Raw genomic sequence first — 17,420 nt, 5'->3', positions numbered from 1 at the left:
CATACGTTTGCCTTGAAATAATGTTCAAAACAATAACTTGAATACTTTATTACAAAATATAGAAACGTAACATATAGCGTTCTAGCAAAATACTACGCTTACAGAATATGTACGATATAATAATTAAAGCTGGTAATAAAAGTAACTTTGAGTTTTCAAATTAAACACACAATTATATGTGCTACACCAAAATATGTGGAAAAACAAAGAACTTTAACTGTAATTAACTTATACTTACATCGATTACGTATACTAGCAAATGTACAAACAAATTAAGTAGTTAGTATTTACATTCGATATAAAATTATTATAAATGGTAACTATATTAAAATAAACAGTAGTTACCCATAATTATTTATGTAATACCTACTGCACACTTTTTTTGCAAGTCAATTATTTGAGTGGATCAACTATTTCTTGTTGTTATTCTGTCCGGTCAGCCAAGAGACAATAGTAGCATAGTTTGTTAGAAGACATTGTACACCACCTTCTTCTGACACGCTTGATAGACGACCCTCAATGGAAAGGGTTTATGTGTCACAAAAAAGCGTGTTTGATGAATTTAAATGCCTAAAAATCAGGTTTTAAAGAATTACCCAGGAGAACATAACTATGGCAACGAGTGACAAGAAAAACTTGATTCACCCATTTACCAACAATTGGATAAAAATATTATTTTGGCTACTTTTGACACTAAGATAACTGACTTTTACCACCGGTGACCAGAGAGCTGGCAGCTTTCTCTCGCAACGCATTAGTATTGCCATTCAGCGAGGGAATGCTGCCAGCATCTTTGGCACAATGCCGCGGGGGCCTTTTTTAGATTTACTTTAGTCTAGATTAGTTTAGTTTTTAATTTTAGGTAGTTTTTATTTTAGTTTTTAATCTTTTTATGTTACTCATTATAGGTACTGTATTATGCCAAATAGATAACCGATAAACCTATTAATATACATTCAAGTAATTTCGGAATTAAGTTTCATTAGTTACAAACCAATATTAGTTGTTCGGATATGAACGGTTATCAAAGTCATTTGCGTCAGTAAAGTCACCGATTTAATATAAAAGGTTACCTAGTAGTACTTATCGAGTAACAAAAGTAAAGTAAGTACTGTATATTGCCTTTATCACGTGGTAAACACAACCATTATGCGCACTATAAGAAGCGTTAAGTTTTATGAATATTGGTTAAGAGGATAATGGACAACCACTTCTCCATACAAACGTAGTCCTCATTTTTCTCCCTGCATATTGATATTATGGAAAATATATAGTAGGTACCTACTTATTGACTTTTTTTATTTTATTATAAGAGTTAGGAAGCAATGTTATCCAGAGAGAAAAATAGGGACTGGAGAAGCGTCGTGACGTCGTACCCCATAGACTAGGAATCCTGTAGACGGAGCTTAGAGCAATTATTTCATGAAACCGATGCTGCCAAAATACAGGGGTGCGGGGGACGAGGTGAGCGAGTCCCGTGACGTGATTGGTCCGTTCAAAGACACGGGCGTCACACAAGGACACTTGACTCGAAAATGGAGTAAAACTACCGTATATTTGTGGCAGAGGGGGTAGCGCTACTATGCTCAGTCTGGTGGATGTCTTGTCTGTGTCGTACCATTTCGTCTTAATATCTACTGAGGAAACACGACTTTCCCGACGAGGGGCAGATACCGCACCAGCGGGACATAGGAGAGTAGCTCCCGTGCAGGCTCGAAGTAGGACGCGATCCAGTACACGATCACCAGGTAGAAGAACACGGACACCAGCTTGTCTAACACCCATAGACTGGAAAAGGAAGTCTTTATCAATAATCGGAATAACAGTAACGATCGATTTAATGTCTTAAGATGTACACTAGTAGAACATCAAGGGTTCAAAATAATAACACTTAAACAGAAGGTCCATTATCGTTTGACAAATGAAGGGCGTGAATCATGCTGCACTGTGACCTTTAGCACGTTATGTGAGTGATATAGGTACTCGTACATAAACAATACAGTCATTCAACTAAGCCGTCTAGACAGGGCAATCGTGCGAGGGGCGAGGGGTGGGTCACAATTTGGTGTTATAGAGTCAAACGACATAATATATCTCGAAACATTAAGTACATATGCCTCTGAGACCCTGACAATTAGGTCGTGTAAATATATTTTTGGAATATTGGCCTGTAAAGAAGTTTGTGAACTTGACGGCACTAAATAGTCGTAGACACCGAGTCACAGAATAAATAATAGTATATACTAGGTACAGAAGACTCACTCTCTAACAAAACGCGTCTGTTACGATCAGGACAGATATGGCCGCTAGGTGGCGACAGCGCCACGCGCGGCTTATGGCTAGCCACCAAAATTGGTGGGGAATGGATGTACTTGTAGCTACCTGTTGCAAAGCGACGAAATCGCGGAGTGAGCCACGCCTGACCGAGTACCAAATTCGGTCAAACAAGGGCAGGTACTTATTTGATTTATATTCTAAACTCGTTCTAAAGTATTCATTTCGTAACTACCTATATATACACTTTATAAAGTGCATTATTTCAACTTATTAAGTACTGCCTTATATGATGTTATTAAACACTGTTTTCCTTATATAAGTAAATAAAATGAGCGATATATAAGGCTAACAATAACAGCAGTTTATTAATGTTTGTGCATTTTGCAAGAGGAAATCCCGTTTAAAGTTAATGGTTCAATGATGTTCGTTATTGCAATATCTATGAGGTAATAAAATAATTGCTTCGTACATTAAACACTATTGTTTTAGGGTCCCTATCTGAAACGAAATGGAGGTATCCCGCACCCTAGGTTCGAGTAGGGACCCTATATAATAGGTATTTTTTTTTAACCTCTAGTACGGTAGTGAGTACTATTAGTTATTCTGTGCCTCTAGCGTCCCACGATCCTAATAAGTACGATCTGAGTGAATTGCAAAAAAAAAATGTACGTAATTTTATCAAGCGCAGCTAATAAGCAATAATTAAGATGTGATTAGTCTTAACTTCATTGATTCATTTGTGTTACGAAAATTAACTATGTAAATTGTATTGTATTTATTGTACTTAATTCGTATACATATAAGTCTATAGCATACTCTAACACACTTTCATGCATCTAACTTAAATAGAAATGGCTTAACTGTCATAACAAAATGGAATCAATTAACTTTAGACACATTACAGGTGCTTAATGTAAAATTTTATTAAATGAAAAGAAATTTAAATTATTATTAAATGGAACAGAGTTGCTTTTTTTTTCGTATTTTAAAACAAAACAAGTTCTATTCTATTTTCCAATACTTTTGAACCAAAGACTGCCAATATTTCTTATATGATGGGATGGACCGCTAGATGTAAAATAAGTTGAACTTACATGTTATTCTGCAGCCTCGCTTTGGGCAGATTTTCCATTTTCTCCTTCAAGCAGTACAATTTCCCGCCAATCATACAACTCTCGATATACGGCTCGTCTTTAATAATGGTCAGATCCATAGGGAACAGTTTGAAGTCCTCAGGGTTCAGTGACTTCGGTAGAGCCTTGAAGTTGTTGGTGTCGAACCACCATTCCCTGGTTGTGAAATACTGGAGGACTTCGAGGCCGACGGATATTCTGTTTTGGATTCTAACCATGCTGGAAGAAAATTATAAGGGTTTCAGTGATTTAGGTATCTACTTGTCGTAATTATTTTATTAATAAAACAGAGATTAAATAACAAAATAAATCATAGATCTAGCCCTAAATTAGCCTGTGGCATTGTTCCCAGGACGCTGGCCGCGTTCCCCCTCTGCACAGTGAGGCTGAGTTTTTGAGCAAAAAAAGGGGCAGCTCGTAGGTCGCCAGACACCCAGACTAGTTTGGTAGAAATTTCTTTTACTAGTTTTTTGGTGTCTGACGACCAGGGACCGAGAGTTTCAATTGCAAGTGCCGCAAATACATAATTCGGTTTCAAGAATGCGTATTTGCGACACTTGGTAATTTGGGCGTCGTCTGCTGCCGTCCCCGGCCTCCTGGCAGAGCCCAGGACGTGGGATGGGGCCAGCGTATCAACACATGTTACATCCCACGCCAGGGGCCGTCCCAGGAACCAGGGTACGAGCGAGCAGCCAATCTACTTGTTGCAAATAATTGTATCTATTTGATTGCATTATAATTAGGTATGTACTATGTTTTTGCAGCTATAATGATAGCGAAAATCATGTTCGGGGCCGTTGGGTCCGTACGATATGGGATAAATAAAATTTCTTGGGCGTAACATTCCAAAAACAGTCTGTGAATTTAAAATAAACTTTCATGATGCAGTAGGTAATTGTTAGGACTTTAATGTTTCTTTATGATGTCAAAGTTGGCATTTATAGTTATGTTTATGCAGTAACAAAAGGAGCTTCATCTGTAGCGAAGTTTTTCCATTATTTCATGAATGTATACCCACTTACATTAAAATTGGATTGGGTAATGCTAATTATACTTACAATCGTTTCTGTCCAAATATCAGCATCAGGAAATCAATCAAATAAGCCGGCACAAGATGGTAAAAGAATACACACAGGCTATGTATGAACTTGTTGTGCCGAATGTTGCCATCGGGGTACCACAGGGGGCCCTCGAAGGGGTACTTTCGGATGGTCGCCTTGCCGTTGTCCAGCACTTGCTTCCAGGTTGTGTCTCTGTCGTCGCCGGTCGTTATGTTGTAGACCGGGAGCTCTGGAGACCTGGAATGGAAAGTTTGCTGTGTTACAAGGACGTAAGGTTGGGTTTGGCCACAGAATAAATAATAGTACTACTGTACTGAAAGGAAACTTCCTGCAACACCGAAGTTTGACAGCGGTTCAGGGTCGAATCATGCTGTACCTTTCTAATATATGGCACTATCCCTTTCGGCTATTTAGGGTTGTCAAAATTCAAGCCATTATCTTATCTGTGGTCGTGCACGCAAATGGACGTCCAGTTGTGTCAACCCTAATAATTGCTCGGAGCAGTCGGACCAATGCTGAGCCGAACGGAGCCGAGTTTGCCCGAAGGGAGGAGTTTCGCACCCCTGATTTAGCTTAATGACTTGAATTCTGAAAAATTGTATAAAGTTGGGTTGATGATGTACTTTTTTACTTAGGTACTTGGCAATAACGTCTCTTGAAAGGATTTTTTTTTATTTCTCCATGACAATGGCCTCTCAATAATAGTGATGTTACTTACCGTTCCATCTGCGTGCCGATCTTGTACGCCATGACGATGATCGCGATGTTCCCGATCTCCACGGGGATGTCCTTGCAGTGGTAACGACCGTAGCCGGAGTAACTCCTTAGTGTCCTTACCGTTCCGTCTGCGTGCCGATCTTGTACGCGATGACGATGATGGCGTTGATCGCGAAGTCCACGGGGATGACCTTGCAGTGGTAACGACCGTAGCCGGAGTAAATTGTCCTTAGTGTCCTTAATACCGTTCCGTCTGCGTGCCGATGTTGTACGCGATGACCTTGCAGTGGTAACGACCGTGGCCGGAGTAAATTGTCCTTAGTGTCCTTACCGTTCCGTCTGCGTGCCGATCTTGTAAGCTATGACAATGATGGCGTTGATCGCGATGTCCACGGGGATGACCTCGCAGTGGTAATGGCCGTAGCAGTGCATGGAGCGGATGACGCCCTTGCCGGCGCCCACCATGAGCCCGATGGGGCCGTTGAGGTTGTCCACCCAGCCTGGTATCGGGTCCTTGTATGAGGGCGTGACTGAAATGACAAGTGATAAAGTGCATTATAGCGATTGTTATCTAGAAATGGTTATTGTCCTGTGGTGGCTGCATATTTCAACGAGTACTTAGGTTCAGCAGCGTCGACAGACGTATGATCACTTCAATATGGTGCTTTCTTTGAGCAGCTTAGGCATCTTTTAGCGCGTATATAATTAGTAAATTAAACGCTAAAAGTCAGTTGCTGCTTATTTGTCTTATTGTCTTTGACATCAGTTGTTTCGCTTGAGAAGCAGAAGGGTAGAAAACGGTAATGTTTCAACCATGATATTAGGGACAGATACGAATAGCTTACCCACGCAAAATGTAGTTTCAATACCCTAACCATACAAACTCATTCTTAAGTTTTCTGTTGCAATTGGTTTTAACATATTTTCTTGTCACATCTAGCCAATTATTAGGATTTGGTAATGTGTAGGCCCCTGCAGAATAGGGACTTCTGTCGTATGAATTCGGATTTCCTATGGTTCTGGTAAGTATTCTATTATTATTTCTACTCAGTACCTAGTCACTCACTTACACGAACTACACACCGGATAGTTTAGGATTAGCCTCCCTCACCAACGCTTCGGCCAGCCGTTTGGAGTACAAGTAGGTACGAGTTGGGGTGCATGTTCATGATGGACGGAGCTAAGTGGTCCAGCTAGTCGTCGGTCAGCCATTGCGCCGTGAGCAGTACCACGTGTGGGTTATGAGGTGGGTCATTTTTTATAATATCTCACCTATACTGGGTCGAACTACACACGCCAGTAGTTCCGGATGAGCCTCCCTCACCAACGCTTCGGCCAGTCGTTTGGAGTACAGGTACGAGTTGGGATGCATGTTCACTATGGAAGGGGCTAAGAGGTTCAGCTGGTCGTCGGTCAGCCATTGCGCTGTGAGCAGTAGGTACCACGTGTAGGTCGTGAGGTGGGTCGTCTTGTCTAATATCTCACCTATACTGGGTCGAACTACACACGCCGGTAGTTCTGGATGAGCATCCCTCACCAACGCCTCGGCCAGCCGTTTGGAGTACAGGTACGAGTTGGGGTGCATGCTCATTATGGAAGGGGCTAAGAGGTTCAGCTGGTCGTCGGTCAGCTATTGTAAGCGCTTTTGGGTCGTGAGGTGGGTCGTCTTGTCTGATATCTCACCTATACTGGGTCGAACTACACACGCCGGTAGTTTGGGATGAGCGTCCCTCACCAACGCCTCGGCCAGCCGTTTGGAGTACAGGTACGAGTTGGGGTGCATGTTCATTATGGAAGGGGCTAAGAGGTTCAGCTGGTCCTCGGTCAGCCATTGCGCGGCGCGAAGGACTTCGTGAGGATTGTGGGGTGGGTCGTGAACCTAGAAAGTTAGAAGTGGATTAGCAATTTACATTCTTACGGGAAAATGAAAAGAGTGAGTTTATAACTTTATACTGACGTCTTGCTGATTGTCGGAGTGTCACTGTCTGTTCCAAAATATATCTCATTGACTATAATATTTTTTCGAGATAATGAGTAATAGATTAATACAGCCAAATTCAGTTCTAAAATAAGGTGATCGTTAAAAACATTTTTATCGTTATCATCCTATTTTACTAACTATTTTAGTAATAGCGTTTATATAGATCTTAACCACCACCATTTCTTGCCTGGATGTACCAGTTCTTTTAACTAAAATATGCTCTCACCAAAATATACTAGGTAACTACCTACTAGATTTGTAATATGTAGCTATGTAGCATCGTACCTTTTCAGCCATTCTCTCGTAGTCCGGATAACAGAACGCAGTCGAAAGATGCACAAAAGCCGTCAGGTTCTTCATTCTCCTGGCCATCTCGATGACACGCAGAGTGCCCCTCGTGTTCATTTCCAGCCCTTCCTTCAGCGGTGCCTCGAGACGCAAGCTGGCTGCGAAGTGGAATACTACTGATACCTGAAAGTGCAAATAGTATATGAAAAAAAAAAACCATGATGGCAAAGTTTTAGGGTTAATATCAACATAGGGACTTCCCAAGTAATACGAAAAGGTAGGTCCTATGCTAGTCTAGTGCGGTTTCAGGTTAATTTTCGTTAATTAACCAGCACTTTACGCTGAGTGTTGACTGTGGAGTGGACTCTATTGCTAATACAAAAAGTCTTAAAGTAAACATTTTCTTTTTGATACCTATTTTATATGGGTACTTGAACATATTTTATACAGTCACCCATAAAGACAAACTTTATGAGCACGAGAAGGAAGAACCGTAAGGTATTTTTGCTATCATCCAAGCTGATTTTAGGGCTTGTGCATAAATCACGCGAGGTTCAATTCGGTAGCCAAGAACCTCACCAAATATCACCAAGGTTGGTGGGGTCAAAATTAGCCGAAAAAACCTCGCGTGATTTGTGCACAAGCCAATACCTCATAAAGTCACCTGAAATATAATTCAAATTAAATAACAATATATTACCTCGTTATAAAGTTTGTTCAGCATCTGATCTTCGATCCCGAGGTTATCGTAGCAGATGTCTCCCGTCACGGGAATCAGTTTCTTCATCACATGTGGTTTCTCTTCTCTTAGCCTTGAGAATAACTGTAACGGAAAATAAACTTCACATAGTAATTACAGCTAAACTTGCTTTAATTTATGTACAGCTGTATGTTACGAGAAGAATAACTATAGCAAGCTTCTACGGCAATAAGAATATAATGTATAATAAAATTTACACATTACACACCAAATCACTAATTTATACATTTTATAATATCTCTTTTTTACAAATTCTGATCGTCTATTAATTATATAAGTAGTTTAAATGCTCTAAGTGACTATATCAGTCGTGCTCATTTAGAAAAAGATGGCGTCAATAAAATATTCAGTATAAATCTAGTTTATTAGCTTATCAAATGGTAGCAGTATATGTACATTTACTGTGTATCCTAACCACTACCACTAGATACCATACTTATATGTATGTAACGCATTTCATCTGTTTTGCATAGGATGTGCAGGTGATACCTACAGGTTAAAGGTTATTTGAAACGAATACCTAGTAATAACGTGACTGCAATAATAATACAAGTTTAAGCATGGTGTAATAGTTATATAGCCAATGCCAAGTGATCACTTCGCTATCACATACTTAATGGTTCGTGTACGATTCGCGGAGAACGCAGTTATCCGGTAGGTAGTACCTATTTTTTATATCCTTTTACTAGAGAAACCTTTTTAGAATTGAATGTCTTGAAATAAAATTGGCTATGCTAATTTTGGGGCTAAGACATTATGTAATAGGTGAGTACATAGATAGATAATCTAAAGCCCAAAATTGAGTTTAAATAAATATGTACAACAGATACTGTAAGATAGTTATCTGCTGCTCACTTCTAAATGCATCAGCACCTTGCCCACAAGGCCAGAGGCCATCACCAGGACCTTGCGGCCTCGGTACCACTTGTCTAACTTACGGGTAGTTTCCACATGTCCTCGATCCGCGACTCGGGCGTCTTGCCGCGCTTGCTCCGCACCAGTGCGTACACACAGCCCACGTCGGGCACGGAGTACAGCAGCTTCTCTATCAGCACCTTGCCCATGAGGCCGGAGGCTCCGGTCACCAGGACCTTGCGGCCTCGGTACCACTCGTTGATGTCCGACGTCATATTTTATCTGTGGAGGAAATAAAAATTTGAAACTACGATTGCGGGTGATACATTTGTGGATATGTAAGTTTTAAATTGTAGTTATTTGTGATGTCTCAAGGGTCCATACACGAGGAACGCTATTAGGCATGGGAAGCTCCATTAATAAAGATAGCCTATTTAAAAAAATGTCGTCTTAAATAAGTTATACCCTGGTGATACGTTAACTACCTATGCGGGCTATGCGTTTCATGCAACTGGGTAATTTATGAAAAGTTAAACGTAACCACTTAAAAATTGGCGCATGATTTAGTTCAAGATTAATAATCGCCAATAATCGGATGTAACGTTACCGCAACGCAAATAGGGAAGTGTTGTTGCAAGTTGCATTCGATTTCCTGCGGCATTTTGTAACGCAAGTGACGCAAACGCCGCCGCGCCGGTATCTGTGCCGTGCCGTGCGTGAGGCGATCTTCGCCGGTTTAACGCCGATTTGCGTTGTAGGTTTAGCTTGTTATGTGGTCTACCACATATACTTAGGACTACGTCCAGCAGGAGCGTATGCTTTGCCAAAGATCACTGATTCATCTGGTTCTGCAGCTTCTAGTATTTCGAAAAGCATTTGCTTAGAGCCCAAAAATTTCGGAAGACACACAGTCTCCCCAGTTAAGTCATTATTAACCTGCAGTATAATCCTATTAGTACTTCATCTCAAACTCGTTTTGGAGATTAATTTCGCATGTTCGCTGGAATAACGGTTTCAAATCGGCATCTTATCATTATCAGATTGGAAACGCTCAAGATCAAATTTGAATTTGACTTTTTATAAACTGTAAAATAGGCAAAACATGTACTTAAATCTTGTTTTGACTTAGGAAATATTTGAACGAATTATTTGATTGCAATTGACCATCGCGACCAATTTTTAATTACCCTCCCATCTCATACTATTGCTACAATCAGCGCGTACGACTACGAATGGCGTAAGGCGGCCATATTCGCACATGTGGAATAGGCCCAGTTTTGCTGGTAGCTTAGCCACGAATCCTACCAACATAACACGGCTGCGTGCCTGCGGCTTGCCACACAAACTGGTAAATCGTGACACGGTTGCGCAAACCTCACCGCCCTACTGCTACGGACCAAAATCTAGCGTAAACGAATTGTTTATAAATCAGGACTTCTTATAATGCAATAATTATTATTTTTCACGGTCAAGGCTTAAGCTTTAAATTAAGATAGACACTCATAGACCATATCATAGATTAAGATAGACAACGATGATCACAATTGACTGTTTCTACAGTGTTAAGTCCGTAGGTCCTATACCTAAGTAATATACATTTAAGTAGTTTCGACTTCAACTTTGCGAAGTAATTACTTTACCTAGTGTACCTACTGTTCCACCTAATACGTGGGAATAGTACTAAAATGTAAAGTACTCGTAAAGGGGCCTATTTGGAAATATCTAAATTCCATATTTTATTGACAAGACGTATTGATATTAAATATACTCGTATGAATATGCCACCCTCTCCAAATCTCCGATGACGTCGTATAATATGATGATAGGTAACTAAATTTAGTCTACTCAGTTTTAAGATTATTATTATCGTATGTATGTTAGTCTGTGAGCTGTCTAATGTCTATGGACCTTAGTTGCCTAAACATAACCGTTAAGGTTATTTTATTTGGTTTTATTTTATTCGCAAATCTGTTAAAAGGTTCGATATTAAAAGCTTAGGCCCACTTGCACCATTCCACTAGCCCGGGGTTAACCGGTAAAACCTGGCGTTGCCATGGTTACCAGTACAATTTGACACTAGGTTAACGGTTTAACCTCTTAATCCCGGGTTAGTGGAATGGTGCAAGTGGGCCTATTAATGTAAATAGATAAATGAAAAGTGTGCCTATATTCCAAGGTCTTTTACTCAATTGACCTTAAAACTATGAAGCAATGCCATAAAAGTTCGTAATATTTCTTCACATAAGGTGGTGGTACTATAGTACTCGATATGCTAACGCCCAATAGATGTCACCTCTATTGACACTGACTTAAGTTTCAAGATGACATGTACTGGGACCGCGTCGAGCACCAGTACCTCCACCTTACGTAGTCCATCTTAGCGTTTACTGCGAAATACGTCATTTTACAAAACAATGCCAGTCAAACCTGAAGGGCCGTGACTTACTGTGGCTAACCTAAGCTAACCTTTACATAGGTAATACATACATTATAGGTAAGTAAATGTTACACCAAGTAACTCCAAGTAAGTAGAGTTACACCAAGAAAAGTCTGCAGCGATTTTAATAGCCCACGCAATGCAAGTGTTATTTATACGTCATAATTTCATAGAAGTTTGACGTTTAAAATGACACTTACACTGCGAGGACTATCAAAATCGCTGCAGACTTTTCACGGTCTGACTCTATTTTGACTTTGAGTTACTCGGAGACCAAATGTTTGAAATAATAACATCTACTTTTCGGGGTAATTAAACAATCCACCAGAGATAATACGCGCTTGTTAAACACGTAATGTTGTGAATCGCGATTTAAAAAGATTGTCAAATATTTACATCTATAAGTATCGTACTTCAAGCTTTGCCAATAACGTAGTTTGTAGTAAGAAAAACTTTTGTCAATACTGTAAGGACATGAATCCCGATTCTCATTTTAATTTCTGTTTCTAAAACTATAGTTAGTTTTTTTTAGCATTAGAAATAAGGTAATCAATCTTGACGTGTCTTTTAATTGAAAAACACATTTTAAAAATAAGTTACGGCAAATATGTAACAATTATGAATCTAATACAATCATTTATATTCTTCTGCTTTCATAAGTAATAGTTATTGGTTTTTAAAAAGTGTTTTTCAATTAAAAGAGATGTCAAGATCGCTTACCTTCTTTCAAGTTCTTTCTAATGCAAAAAAAAACGAACTATAGTAAAACGCTATCTTTATCTATTGCACTAGGGTCTCTATTGGTTCCCATAAATTTTTTGTTCCGATTTTTTCAGTCCATTCATAATTTTTATTAGTCATATTGTCAATAATCATAAATTTAAACAATATAAATTGCAGTTCCGATTTTTGCAGGTCATTATTATTGTTAGTCATAAAATCTGTTACTCATAATATTCAAAGTCCAGAAGGTATACTATTACATAATGTTGAAGGCAATAAACTTGCTTACAATAATCGTTGTAAGGTCTTTTATCGCAGGTTATAATGATAAGTAGGGCCTCTATTGCATTCCCTAAATTTCAAGTTCCGATTTTTTTAGACCATAACGTTTTCCATCATAATTTTTATTAGTCATATTGTCAATAGTTATAAAATTAAACAATACAAATTGCATGCTTGCCTACCTACCTGGGGATTATTTTAAATTTGGCTTACTGATTTCCCCGCCATTTCTTATTTTTCATGTAGCTTATTAAGCCATTTCGTCCCGCCAACGAGTCGACGGAGCCCCGCTTCGCGGGGCTCCTATTTCCGCTCTGAGGGACACAAGGTAACTAACGAACCTACCTGAGGAAACAGATTTCTTATGTTTGGCTTACTGATTTCCCCGTCATTTCTTATTTTTCATGTAGCTTATTAAGCTATTTTGTCCCGCCAACGAGTCGACGGAGCCCCGCTTCGCGGGGCTCCTATTTCCGCTCTGAGGGACACAAGGTAACTAACGAACCTACCTGAGGAAACAGATTTTTTATTGTTTGGCTTACTGATTTCCCCGCCATTTCTTATTTTTCATGTAGCTTATTAAGCCATTTCGTCCCGCCAAAGAGTCGACGGAGCCCCGCTTCGCGGGGCTCCTATTTCCGCTCTGAGGGACACAAGGTAACTAACAAACCTACCTGAGGAAACAGATTTCTTTTTTCTTTATATGAAGGATGTTATTGATTTGGTTTCTTAGACGTAATTCACTTTAGTCATTAAAAATGGGGGTCCCTTTGTTTGACATAATTATTGAAAGTCATAATGCTCTGCTAATTATAGCTCCTAAATATTAGAATATTAGAGGATATCATTTTCTGACTATTGAAATTCGAAACAGTAAGTTTATGGGAAACAAAGGGATGACATTAAAACGATATGATTAACGACCATTAGTCCGATAAAATATATGCCTTAAAATATTTCTGAATAATTATTGATATACCTTTGAATGTTATACTCATCAATTTTATAACTTTGGTGATTATAGCGTTTAATATTATAGATGTTTAACATTAGAACTATGAAACGTTATACTTAACAAAAAATATGACTTTTGATGTTTATGTCCATAAATTATATGGATATCAATTTCTGACTATCGAAATTCGAAACAATAACTTTATGGGAAACAAAGGGATCCCATTGCACTAATATGGAAGAGTGATAGAGATACAATGGCTAATCATTTCGTTTTCTGCAAATGATATTCATCTTGGCTAAACCCACGCCCGGTCTAGCCAAGACACAAGGCACCAATCGTTTGCGAGATAGCGTTTCGTTCGCTACGGCGCAAAAGATTGGCATCTTGGCAAGGCCCGCTGAAATGTTATGTTATTGTCGACGTCTGCTGGACGATCGCAATTGATCTTTTAGGAACCCCATTAAACTAACTTATTTTATAATATTACAGTGTTATAAATGATGTAGCCCGCGCAAAAGTTCTTCTGAAAATATTGTTTGACAGCCCGATTCGAACTTTAAGATATTTGATGATAATGATATTGATAATCCATATCGTATCTAGTCTAGGGAATGCAAATCGGTTATTTTTTGTATGGAAATAATCGGTTTCTAACCGAAACCGCGGTTATTTCCATACAAAAAATAACCGATTTGCATTCCTTAATCTAGTCGTAATATTTGACGTATCCTAAAGTTCGAATCGAACCGTCAGACGCCAACAAACGTTACAATTCCAATAAAAGGTAACAATGTAGGTATGTAACAAGGAAAATCTTCAGTCAATGATAGACACTGCGATAGTTATTATACAGTAATTTGACTTCTAATTGAAGGATGCAAATTAAAAATGCATAATCAACTGTGAAGCAAGCGGCTAACGGAATTAAGGTCATTTTGGCCATTGAGCAGGAAACTATAAGTGCACTTTTGTTTTTTTGTTGTATAATATTTTTTTGCAATAGGAAGAACTCTGCAGAAGAAGTAAATAAAAAGTTATACTCTACAGATGATTATAATGACCAGTGATCGTACAATTTCCAGCATTTTTGGTGCAGAAAGTGTTGTTAACGGAATTGGTATAAATAATTTCAACCCTAATGATTAATTAGCGTTTATTACGTTGATATTAACCTTAATTTACCATTTCAGTTGAAATTATCTATACCAATTCCGTTAACACCACTCTGCTGCACCAAAAATACTGGAAAATGTACGATCACTGTTAATGACAGACTACAATAACAAATAGAGCACACAGATAAAATTCATCATTATCGTCATATTAGCTGAGCATAAAACCTACACTGCTGGAGTCAATCTAGATCTCCTCAAGGATCACCACCGACATCCCACTCCACTACACGACATCCACGACTGGTAGTGCGCTGCCCGTATCTAATTGTTCAATGCGATTTAAAACAGATTAGCCATCAATCTCGTTGGAGGCTTTCTTCTGTTGCAACCTCTTGCTCTTATTAGTTACAAATATACTAATTATTGTTTTTGGAGATATAGATTAGATTAGAATTTAAGCCTATACAGTTCAATGGTTCATTATAGCATACATCTCGTATAGAAGACGTGAAGCTTTGTTAATAAATGTCATGATACTCATGACCGATAACTGGTGGTGATTCCCCGCAAGAAAGGCCAAATAATTTCATATCAATGATGTCATTTTTAAAGTTTCATATTGGCTATAAGTTCTCGTACGGCGAATTGACTACTGACAAAACTTAAACATAAGTAAGACCCAAAAGTAGTAAGTAACTAATATTAAAGCCCCTACAATGAGATGATATGACAAACCTGTGTGGTGACAGGCGGTTAAACTGGTAATTGCAGGCACTTTCTTCATTTTCGCGAGTCATATCCTGGTCATTTGCTAATCAGCCTGATTTCAGTCACGCGATTTGTTAGTCACTACTTTGTCACTGAGATTCGTTACCTATCTATGAAAATATTGTAAGCACCTGCTAGTCAGTTAATGAACTGACTCCTTATCTTCTATTAGTAACGAACATACCAAACTATAAATAATATACGGATGTCTTGCGGAGTCTATCGAATAAAGCATCATTTTTATTAATTGTATTACTACTCGTAATCCTCTACCTTGCTGCTCACCTATCATCCATTCTTTCAAAAAAGGGGTAAACATTTAAAATAAACATGTTTTATAGGTCTATACTGTAGTTTACAGTTAATTGCACATCTATCGGTAATGTTCAATACGTAACACAACACAAACATTTCAACTATCACATGCATACACCGCGACAAAACTAGTTCAAAACACTTAAATTCGTTATAAAACTACAATTCTGATTTAAAATCAAATACCAACGACCACATTTTAATACATTAAATATTTGTTTATACCTCGATTCACAAGTTAGAGGAAAGTTAAAACTTACCCGCGATCTCTATTTCTCGCTTGAACGCTGCGCGGTTGTCTGTACGAGGAGCGTCGTATGCGCCGACTAACTCGGTTGTATAACGACAGCCCGACCTGCGCTTACGCAGCGGCTCTGTATTACCATCTCTCACTACCCAATGTAACAACAACTGGTTCGGGTGAACCAGTATAAGTGTGAACTTTGAAATACGTAAAAGTGCATCCAAAACAAACGAACGAACCGCGAGCAGGGGTGCGAAATTCCTCCCTTCGGGCAAACTCGGCTCCGTTCGGCTCAGCATTGCTCCGAGCAATTAGACACACAGATAAGATAATGGCTTGAATTTTGACAGCCCTAAATAGCCGAAAGGGATAGTGCCATATATTAGAAAGGGTCAGCATGATTCGACCCGGAACCGCTGTCAAACTTCGGTTTTGTAGGAAGTTTCCTTTCTGTACGGTAGTACTATTATTTATTCTGTGCGAGTGCGCACACTAATTTGCTGTAGAGCCAGCTGTAAAAGTGCATAGCACTTTATGAATTAATTCGATTGTGTCCAAAATATGTCCATGCAATGTTGCAGCTCGCTGTAGGTACATTGCGTACTTTATGCTAGCTTAGAATGAGGCGCGCAATTTGAAGCAAAGATACGTAGATCTGCACTCGGGCAATCTGAGTGTCTACTCGAACTTCGGTGTCTATACCTCACTCGAATATGACAGACAGACAACGAAATTTCAATTTTCCCGATATGCCCTCAGAGGTCACATTTACTCTAGTTTACCACTCGAATAATCTCGGTACGCGAATACTGGTGCAGGTAGGAGGCGCGCCAACGAAAAACGTTGCGAAAAACTTAAAGGCACTTGTGAGTGAATCTCCATATGCTTGACACTTCGATTTTGCAACGGTATTGACTGAACTGATGTAAGCTGTTCATTTGGTCTTGAGTCGATAAACATGAGTTCGTGGTCGTGGACAAACAAGGTCCTATTTGACCAAGCTAAGTTGGCAGTGATTTTGATAGCACAGACTGTGCAAGTATTATTTTAAACGCCAAACTTCAAAATAATAATGGCACCGTCTGTGCTATCAAGCTCGCTGCCAACTTAGAGTCTGTGCGGGGTTGATTGGGGAATAAAAAGTTACATACCTAACGTTTAGGCAAAATGTGCTTTGCTTAGGAGACGGAAAAGAAGGATATTTTTCAAAATTAAGAAGTCAATGAAACTTGAGATGCTGGAGATGCTCTGACGTTCGGCAACATCTCCTGAAGATGCCTCGTAGATTAGCGAAACACGTGTCGAGTTTTGTACTGTTGGTGGTGCTTTGTTATATTTATTTGCGTATTAATTTTGCGGTGGGAGGGTGGGAAACGTAATTGCATATAAAAATACGCAAGTAAGTATAACGGGTTAGCACCACAGACTTAAATATACCATAGATGACGCAAATGCATCTACTTCGCGTGTCCGAACCCCGACCAAGCGTCGAGGTTCGCCGTCGCT

General features: G+C 39.2%; 1 protein-coding gene across 1 annotated transcript; it reads right to left on the bottom strand.

The window, feature by feature from the left end:
• Nucleotides 1–2: 2 nt before the first annotated feature.
• LOC134793179 (putative fatty acyl-CoA reductase CG5065) lies at nucleotides 3–16,047 on the bottom strand. Its single transcript, XM_063764767.1, has 9 exons — nucleotides 15,931–16,047; nucleotides 9,156–9,354; nucleotides 8,158–8,280; nucleotides 7,455–7,640; nucleotides 6,872–7,067; nucleotides 5,520–5,718; nucleotides 4,469–4,708; nucleotides 3,372–3,629; nucleotides 3–1,788 (listed from the first exon to the last, which is right to left on the bottom strand). The coding sequence occupies exons 2-9, from the start codon at nucleotides 9,345–9,347 to the stop codon at nucleotides 1,635–1,637; spliced, it is 1,548 nt and encodes a 515-aa protein (XP_063620837.1). The 5' UTR covers nucleotides 9,348–9,354; nucleotides 15,931–16,047; the 3' UTR covers nucleotides 3–1,634.
• Between the last annotated feature and the right edge of the window lie 1,373 nt (nucleotides 16,048–17,420).

Source organism: Cydia splendana, chromosome 8, assembly GCF_910591565.1.
Source record: "Cydia splendana chromosome 8, ilCydSple1.2, whole genome shotgun sequence".
Classification (NCBI taxonomy): Eukaryota; Metazoa; Arthropoda; class Insecta; order Lepidoptera; family Tortricidae; genus Cydia; species Cydia splendana.
Note: the sequence above shows the minus strand (reverse complement) of the source record. Positions and strands in the feature narration are given on the sequence as shown.